The sequence below is a fragment of the Hyalella azteca genome, unplaced genomic scaffold (genome assembly GCF_000764305.2).
Source record: "Hyalella azteca isolate HAZT.00-mixed unplaced genomic scaffold, Hazt_2.0.2 contig5779, whole genome shotgun sequence".
Lineage (NCBI taxonomy): Eukaryota > Metazoa > Arthropoda > Malacostraca > Amphipoda > Hyalellidae > Hyalella > Hyalella azteca.
Window position 1 is genome coordinate 72,517 of NW_025935959.1, and position 9,841 is coordinate 82,357.

Sequence of the window (9,841 nt, forward strand, 5' to 3'; positions counted from 1 at the left end):
CGTATTGCTATGCACTCTCCTCATTCCCCTAGCGTGTACGTACCATATTCTTATCGTACATAAGGAATATTTTAAATTTATAATTTCCCAACAATTTCTTATTTGTCTTTAACCTGACTTAGTTCGATGCCGCTGAGCATCTTTGAGCTGTGATGATGCCATCTCTAAAACATGTTATTTATTCTCGATAATTATTAGGGCTTTATTCGATTATTTCACATCTTCGTATCGCGAGTTACATCATATGTAAATTTGGTTGTAACTCTACTATTGCTCTTAAAATATATAGTCACGGCCCTCAGAACAACTCTATTGCGGGACACCCTGTGTCATCTCTGTTGATGATGCGTTCATTTGGTGTGTGAAGGCTGTTCCTAGTAAAACTCTTATTACAGAAAAAGTTCATTTTATTGCCGGGTTTTCTGACTAGAACGTTGGTGTGAAGTGCACACAACGCTGACCATTTTTGGAGCAGACGGGATTTTGTGGACAACATTCGCAAGATTTTCAGTAATGCAAAACTCTCATCTCTGTTGGCAGGCCAATAAACCATGAATTTTCCCTACTAAAATGCTTGCAAAACTTTATGAACTTTAATTAACATGCGTGTTATGAAGTCGACCTTGGATATCAACCTTTATCTTTATTGTGCCTTCAAGGTTCTTATATTAGCTCACCGAATCGACGCTGAAATTCAGTACCAATTCAGTAATTCGAAATTGGTAAAAAGTCATAACTAATATTTAAGCATACTTCAAAGCGCATTTTGGTTATAGAATTCGTTCATTCGTTTTGGAAATGAACGAGCAAGTTTTTCAAGCTTACAAAGTAATTTTAATAGTTCAACAACGCTAATTAGAAAAATCTATGGCAACAACGCTAGGTTTAAAAAAATAATCCTAAAAAGCTGAGTCAGAAGAGTGACAGCAACTGTTTAGGTGCACCAGCAGTGACTTGTTGGGCAGAATGCAGGAGTGTGGTTGCAGTTTGTGGTGCACCAGGCATGCATGCCTGGCACGGCCCTCCAGATCCCACGTGCCTCACACGCACGCCCTGTCTGCGTCAGGACCACGTCGTCCTGAGGAGCGTCGTCTACAGGAGCGACGGTCACGCGTCTGCGTGGATTTGTGGATGCATGTGTAGTCCGGCGTCTAGCCTCACGTGCTGGATGTGATCCCCTGCAAGTAGGTAGGACGTCTTTATGTTAGTCGGAGTTGGGAAAAAGCTTTCATTAAGATTTGAGACTTTCTTCGCAAAATGAGGTACGCTTACCACTCGTGCTACGCAAGGACCCGTCGGATGGTGCGCGAACACCTTTGTTTTCATGAAAAATTATAATTTATAGCTAGTCTTTTATTTAAAAATATATTTACTGATTAGCACAAAATAATCTGGCTGCAATTAGCAACTTTTGCCATATGCCGCCACCCCCTGGTCCCAGCAGCCCTAGTCTTTCTCTTCACATCGCAGGAATGTTTCAATAGTTGCAGCTCACCTGTCAGCCGAAATGCTGACGTCCGCGCAAGCACGAAATTCCTCCTGCGGTCCACATCCAAGCGCCCCCGAGCCATCATAGCAAATGCCCCAGTCATTTCCGGCCACGTAACGCCACTGAATCGAAGGCAAACGACAATAAATTTGCCAGAAACTAAAATAGGGATCGAGAGTTTCAGAGCTGAGTGAGAACATAGAGAATATAAGTATTCTCCTTTACTTCCTGACTTCCTGAATGGAACTCTCGATTCGTATCGGATTTCCTTAGCTGACCTGATATGTGTGAAAGCTTCTCGCTTTTTAAAAATTTGGCGTTCTTTACAATATATGTATCGTGTTTTGACGTAATGTGTTTTAATGCAGGCTAACAAATACGAATGACAAGTTGTAAAACGAAGTTGCAGGGACCCATGTCATGCCATCTTTAAAATGATTACTATGAGATACTACGTTACTACCTATGAGTACAAACGACTTAAAATACACATGAACCGTTCAATGTCTTACCTGTAGTACACAATGACGACAATTGAGTTGTTGCGGCAGCCTGAGCCTGAAGCTGTGGTTGCCGTTGTTGTGGCCGATGTAAAGTCTGTGATCTGAGCTTCCAACGCCGTACAGGGGATATCTGCATTAATAAATATAAAGTCACTTGGCACGAGCTGCAATGTTCAAATAATTAAATTCCACAGTGAAGCGCTTATTGTGTCGCTCATTGGATGTTGGATTCACTTGCCGAGTTTTGGTGATTTGCGTTGAGCTTTTTAAGTTTTATTACTGTTTCTTTTGATGCTTCGTTAACTTGAGCTAAAGAGCTAGGCCCTTGGGAACAGCAATTCCCGCAAACTAGACCTCAAAAAAAGCTTTATTTTTCTCTCAGTAATTTGCTTCTCACTAGTTAGTAATTAGAACTAAATACTATTTTGATGGATGAAGAAATGGATGCCCCCTTTTTTTCAAACTCACTCATCATCAATACCATTGATGTCAACGACAAATATTGACCTCGCCAATTACAGAAGACTATAGTGTTTCAATATCTACACACTACAATCATTTGAATCTTTAACGCAATGTTAATGTTATATTCCACAAACTACAGGCTGACAGAAGCGCTTCACACCTGTCTAGGCAGTCCTGTGTAGCTTCAATGCTCGGGTCGTTCGTAGGACAGATACGGAATTCGAAGAATCCTTTGTGGTTTGCTGTTATTTGCGCCGTGGCCTGCGAGCAATAAACTTTTTGGATGGCATAATATCAATTAACATAAAGAAGAGCAGTAGTAAGTATATTTGTAAAATTACTTTGAAGGTCTTTGAAACATCTAACTGCTGAGAACATACAATTTTTCACTTCGCATGACTTCAACGGCAGTACCGATTCCAATCTTCAAGATTTCTTCCTCAGATATGGCAGCTAAACTCAGTTTTACCCTAGCATTGTTGATCACTTGATATTCTTACACTAATTTTTCAAGAATTATTTATATTTGTGATATGAAGCGTGTGGACTGGTTCTTTCTGGGGACGTACCTCAATAACTTGGCCCGTACTGTAGTTCCTAAAGGCGTACCTCAATAACTTGGCCCGTGCAGTAGTTCCTAAAGACGTACCTCAATAACTTGGCTCGTGCAGTAGTTCCTGAAGACGTACCTCAATAACTTGCCCGTACTATAGTTCCTAAAGGCGTACCTCAATAACTTGGCCCGTGCAGTAGTTCCTAAAGACGTACCTCAATAACTTGGCCCGTGCAGTAGTTCCTAAAGACGTAACTCAATAACTTGGCCATAACTTGGCCCGTGCAGTAGTTCCTGAAGACGTATCTCAATAACTTGGCCCGTGCTGTAGTTCCTGAAGACGTACCTCAATAACTTGGCCCGTGCTGTAGTTCCTGACAATGATGCCCGTTGCGTAGAGCCCCCCCACCTCGTGGGGCCGGGGCTGCAGCTCCCAGGAGTCCCCGCACACCCCACACCGCCCCCCGTTCACGTCGTGCTGTTTCTGTCATTGGAAATCATGTTTTGGTTTCTTCACACTAAAGTTAGTAAAGAATCTTTTATTTTAGGCGGATAAGATAATTGCCTTGGTTGATCATACCTACTGGTATGATCAAACTGAAGTCTAAATTCAAATATTTTAAAAAATTATCTCACTTTTTAGCGCATTTTCTCATTTATGGAAAAAAGGCGCTATTGTGCTCGTCAATGTCCGTCAGTCTGTCTGTCCGTCCGTGACTTCACGTTTTCGTCGACGAGAAAATGCGCTCTCTGTCACTCACTGGAGTGGGTACAGAAATATATTTTTTTATATTTACTATACGGTTCTAGAATTAAAAGTGTTTCTGAATCCTGCACCGATGTATGATTATCTTTGTGTATTTTTCTCGTAACGCAGATTGATTGCTTGCACTGGTTGAACCGCTCTGTACTGACGGTAACTCTTGTTACCAAACATTTAGATGCGAATAGCTTTGTAAACTGTTAAAAAAATACACGAAAAAAAAAAACGATCAAACGCTCAGTCTTCTGAAGGTAGCTCTAGTCACTAGGCCTTCGGATTTAAATATCATTTGAAATGTGCACGTATATCTACGGACAAAAGAACAAATTACCGCCTTTCCGCCGCAGAAGCCCTCGTTATCGTTGTAGTCGCGGGGCGTGCTGAAGCCGAAGCGCCAGGCGGACGCGCGCGAGGGAGGCTCGATGAGACGTCCGTGTCCTGATGACACAGCCAGCGTCGCCTGACAAGTGATAATAAATAATGACAAGTGTATGTGTAATAAGTGTAATAAATGACAAGTAATATAGTGATAGTGATGGCGTCACCGATTCCGGATTTAACAGAATTCTCACAGCTTGTAGGGGTTTCGAACCCGGAACCCACTGCTCTAATTCTTATACTCTGAATTGTAAAAACGAATGGACTTATTGCTATTAATATTGGCGGCACACGAGACAATATACCAAATGAGTTAGTTTAGGCATTACCAATAACTACAATAATTTAACTAATTGTTCGAAGGCAATAATGACGAATGGGTTTATAAACAATGTTGCATAAGTATTAATACATTTAAAATTCAGCAAATGAGTTTACCAGAAATACGGCCAAAGAGAGGGTCCGCATCGTTGAAATCGTTCAAATCTCGATCGGAAAATTCGCCGTCGTACAAAAGTGCTGCCTCTGCAAGGGACGAAGATCAAAGACATGGCATGAATAATTTTTTGGGGTTCAATGGCTGTGTGTAATTGGTTTAAAATTCAGTATATTATAGAACACGGCCGTGTAATTGGTTTATAATTCGATATATAATAGAACACGGCCGTGTAATTGGTTTATAATTCGATATATAATAGAACACGGTATTGTAATTGATTTATAACTCAATATATTATAGAACATGGCCGTATAATTGGTTTATAATTCAATATATAATAGAACAGTGCTGTGCAATTGGTTTATAATTAAATATATAATAGAACACGGCCGTGTAATTGGTTTATTATTCTATAAATAATAGAGCACGGCCGTGTAATTGCTTTATTATTCCATAAATAATAAAACATGGCCGTGTAATTGGTTTATTGTTTTATGAATAATAGAGCACGGCCGTGCTTACAACTCGTGCTTGGGTATCCGTAAGGAACTACGATTGAAGACAATTAAAGTCAGATAAATAAGTGAGACTTTGTCGGAATAGCGATGCACTTTTTTCATCGTGTGTGTCATCTTGACCCAGTTTTGCCTGGAAAAAGGGCGTATCAGTGCTACGTATGTTCTCTGCTCGTGCTATCGGTCAGAAAGTGTCTCGTTATGTGGACAATAATACCCATTAATTAGTCTGAGTGGAGGATTTCAGCATGAATCAACATTTAACATTCATTCCGTGCCTGGATCATACACGGAAAAAAGCTGTAGCGTAAATTCAAACAACCAGCCAATCACCGTCCTCATCCTCATCCCAATATGCATTGCCAAAACAATAGCGCGAAGGAATATATGCTCTCGTCATAGAACCTTTGATCACTCGCAAAGTTTTTCGTTTTTTCGATCACCCGCAAAGCGTTGACAGTTCTACTATCAAGGTAAGACATTTCCCCAATTTAAAATTTATTTGGGGATTAATTGCAGAATATTATTATCTTCTAATACAAATGAAACAATTGAATAGAAAAATAATATTCACAAGTCTACTATTTACTAATCTTGAAACTTAATAAATCACTGTAGAGATTTTACCTCTCGATCAACCGCTCAATTTTAAAATAAAGTTGGTGACCTCTTTATTAATATCCGCAATATCACCAATAACACAACAACAACTAAACAGACGTTAATACATCACAAGTCAAGCTGCAAGCTTAATTTTTATCAACGCGGACATGAAAATGAAAGACTCCATTGCCTCCTAACAAGCACAGTAAGAATACAGACGTCGCCAGCTGGTCTCCTAAAATGTAACACGTTCTTCAATTCTCATAATGTTAGACGTTTAAAGCTTCACAAATTTTCCTAAATGTTTTATGAGCAAAGTTAAAGCACGTAAAAGACCAAACTGTTTGATCTAGGAGATTAAAGTTTTATTAGATAGGGAACACACCTTGCTGGGGATTATTAGCAATTATCTTAATCCATATAATTTTATTTCTAAGAAGCTCATGTTTCAAATCAATCTACGCCAATGTTTTGCTTTTGCAATTGAATTTAAGCTGAGATTGAGGCTCCTAAGTTTTATCGTCAGTTGATTTTATTGACATGAATTGTGTATGAGAACGATGAGTAGAATGTAACCAGGCAATGGCGCTCCTCAAGTTGTGCCGCGAGATGATCCAATTGACGTGAATGCTGTGTAGAGGCTGATAAGTCTGCTAGCAGAATATATCTGGCTGCTAGGCAGNTTGCAGAGTGTGGACATCACAGTCTGCTTGCAGAGTATGGACATTACAGTCTGCTTGCAGAGTGTGGACATCACAGTTAAACACTAATTAGTCGACCCGCAAGGCCTTGGTGAGGCCGACATGTGAAGACGGTGGCAGCCTTCAGGGACGTTGATTTGAACAGGGGCATTCATTCACTACGCAGAAACTCTGCCTCCTTAATTGTAAGTGAACTTCATTAATTCAATTTAACTCCATCGCTCGAATATCCCAGTGAATAATACGTGCCTTAAGGAATATTACATCGTCATTAAACATTCCGTTTTAGAACAATTCAAAAGTTCAGGATTATAAAGTCATTTTCATCGCCTCATCTCGAAACTCTCTTTTCCTGTTCGTAGAATTTATTATCTGCTATGGGTTGGTCTAATTTCTATCGCTGTTCAGGCGTAGCCGCGTGAGTCACAGGCTGCAGGCCTTATCTTCATCGGAAGTTCTTTACATGAATGTCACTGCGCATGAATCAGCAGTTACCTGCTTAAGATTCCGGTTTTCGTCCTCGATTCTTCACCAGAAAGTGACATGAATGATTGAAGGCCGGTCCAAGTACTTGAGAAGTGCATTCAGACCTTTGATAAGGCCAATAGAATTATGGCCCCATCGAGGGAGCAATTTGAATGCAATTCCCGCTCAACATCAAGGCATCGATGCATATATCAGAGTATTGATAAATAATCTAAAAAGTATGGTAGCACGTGTTTGATTCCATTCGAGACCAATTAGTGATGGAATCACGGCAATTTTTTTTTATATTTTGTCGTCAAAATATGACTACGCTTTAATGCCAATGTGGTGAATTATCAGTCATAAAATTTTACTTCAGTATTTTTATTTGGTCCAAAAATTGGCCAAATACAAGTTTTTTCCGTACGCAAACAATTTTACAAGCTCAAACCTTAGGTCAATCTTATGCTTCATGTTAAAAACAAGCCTTATATCAAACACAAGCCTTTTGATATGAGCAAGCCTTATGCCAAATGCAAGCCATTTTTTAAACGCAACATTTTGCTAAACGGAAGGCTGAACGGCATGCAAGAGTTTTATGTCAAACGAGAAGTATATGACGAGAGCGAGCCTTGCGATAAACGCAAGCCTCTTGTCAAAATCAAACCTTACGTCTAACGCAAACTTCTTAACTAACTCGAATTTTTTTGCCAAATGCAAACCTTATGACAAAGGCAGGTTTCTTGTTAGGCTCAAACCTTTTGACAAACGCATACCTTCTGACACACTCAAGCCACATGACAACTGTACGTATTACGTCAAACTTAATATGACGAACGCGAGCTTCTTTTCGAACTCACGTCTAATTTCGCGAGCCTTTTGCGCTTTATACAATACTTTGTGCACGCTGCCACTGCAGTGTGGCTCTACGTGAAATGATTCCTTCAATCTGTCACTGAAAACGGAATATTCAGAAGAAATTTTCGTTACTCGACTGCATGTGGACGATGCGGAATATATTTCGATCGATAAGTGATTTCTCCACCATGCAAGTTGAAACGTATAGATTCCATTTCACTGCTGCAATGACCCCTATTTGTGTAATTAAAAATTTCGCATTCACGACCCAAACACAAATGGCAGCAAGGTCCATGTCGAAAAAGAAATTGGACAGTACAGCATTTAATCAATTCTCTAATTTCAATTCAGACAAAGAAACAATGAAATGACAATGGTTGGATCATTCAATGGATTAACGATTACTAAATTATTTTATTTGAATTAAACCGATAATAGGCCCTAGATAATATTTTGTGTTGCTGATGATGGGAAAGCGGAAAGTTATTGGCGTTAAAAATGTTCCATAACACAATAATATCGAGGGACAATATCTCAATGATGTGAGCAGGCATGTACAGTGAAACGACTTACAAAAGTTGATAAAATGATAAATGTTGATGAACTCTCGTAAATTATCCCATGAATTGTGTTCATGGAGTTTTTTAGAGTCGTGCAACATTTTATTTTTAAACGAAAACAATACGAACGAAGGTCCAATATATTTAAATACTTTTATTTCGTCGGTAATTTGAGCTAACGTTAGCTCCCTCAATGCGCACACATAGAAATAAGCGAAAATAGCAAAACATTATTGACATTTGTACTGCAGTACAGTGTTAACACTGCAGTATACTGATTTGAATTACAACAGTGCAATCAAATACAAAGTGTAATTTTCATTTTCTTGGCGACTGAAATGTAAATCAGTTACAGCCTAATATAATAATATATTAAGATAAATAACAAGATCTATTTGTATCCCATGTTTTAATAAATCTAACTGTTTCTTCCAATTTGTTTTCATGGATCGCTTTCCAACCCTCCTAAATTTATGGACCCCTCTGCCCTCATATGAATTCTGTCCCCGACTCCTGCTTTATTAGTTTACAAATTCGTGATACAATTTCCAAATTAATGTTAAATTAATGCAATAATATGAGCATCAGTTTAAAACGTTTGCGGCATACGTCTGATTCTATCCTAGGCTTCAGTCCCCAGTTCCTCCTCTTGAACTCTGGCGGCAATTTAAGCCTATTGGAATTCGACAATTTAAACTTCATTCGGAGTGAATTTTATCGCGGAATAAAAACGTCGAAAAATAGAGACTTGGTATAACAAACTTGCGACCATCGTTCAATGAAAGCCGAAAAATAATTATAAAAGATTTCTCAACGAATAAAATAACAGTAAGCAAACGAGGCTCGTCCTGCACCGCAGTTATACGTAGCTCACCTGCAGAGTCCAGTTGGGGACCGATCTTCTTCAGATGCTGGAGACGACAAGACTGCTCTTGTGTAAGAAGATTCTCTGCATCTTATAAGCTGCGCTGTGGAAGTTTACGTACTTTTCATTGAGGAGGGTTGAAATTTGTAGCACTACCCAATTACTTGTCTATGTATAGTGAAAAGTCATTTAATTTGCAAGATATTAAACTTTTGGGCTAAAATTGTTTCATCAGCTTAGAAAATTGTTTAATAAAAATAAATTTACAGCTCTAACAAATTATTTCACAAATTACTCACAACATAAAAGAAAATACTTGAATTCATACGGAAAATTGTTTGAAGTTATATCTAAAGTTATGAGAATTCAATTGGCATTCCACTTATATTGTAAGCAAAGACTTTTTAGTTCATAAAATATGCACATTTATGATTTATTTCATAGAATAAATAGATTTTATCGTTTAGTGAGGAGTACCGTAAAGTTATTACAACCATGGTTATTACCATGGCTATTACTACGCCGTAATCTGAGCGACTCTAGTTTTACTTCGTAGTAGACGTAGACGACGAGGTTCCGTTATTTAGTTTTCAACTTGGATAGTATTGAGTTATCTGTCGTTGCCTCTCGATTGATGTCGTCGAAGTCTCTAGATTGAAGTCAAATATTTTCAACTTCGGGCCC

General features: G+C 38.8%; 1 protein-coding gene across 1 annotated transcript; it reads right to left on the reverse strand.

The window, feature by feature from the left end:
• Positions 1–389: 389 nt before the first annotated feature.
• Positions 390–9,219, reverse strand: LOC108667142. Its single transcript, XM_018154131.1, has 8 exons — positions 9,167–9,219; positions 4,590–4,676; positions 4,105–4,233; positions 3,357–3,494; positions 2,618–2,718; positions 2,002–2,122; positions 1,496–1,611; positions 390–1,178 (listed from the first exon to the last, which is right to left on the reverse strand). The coding sequence occupies exons 2-8, from the start codon at positions 4,617–4,619 to the stop codon at positions 935–937; spliced, it is 879 nt and encodes a 292-aa protein (XP_018009620.1). The 5' UTR covers positions 4,620–4,676; positions 9,167–9,219; the 3' UTR covers positions 390–934.
• Between the last annotated feature and the right edge of the window lie 622 nt (positions 9,220–9,841).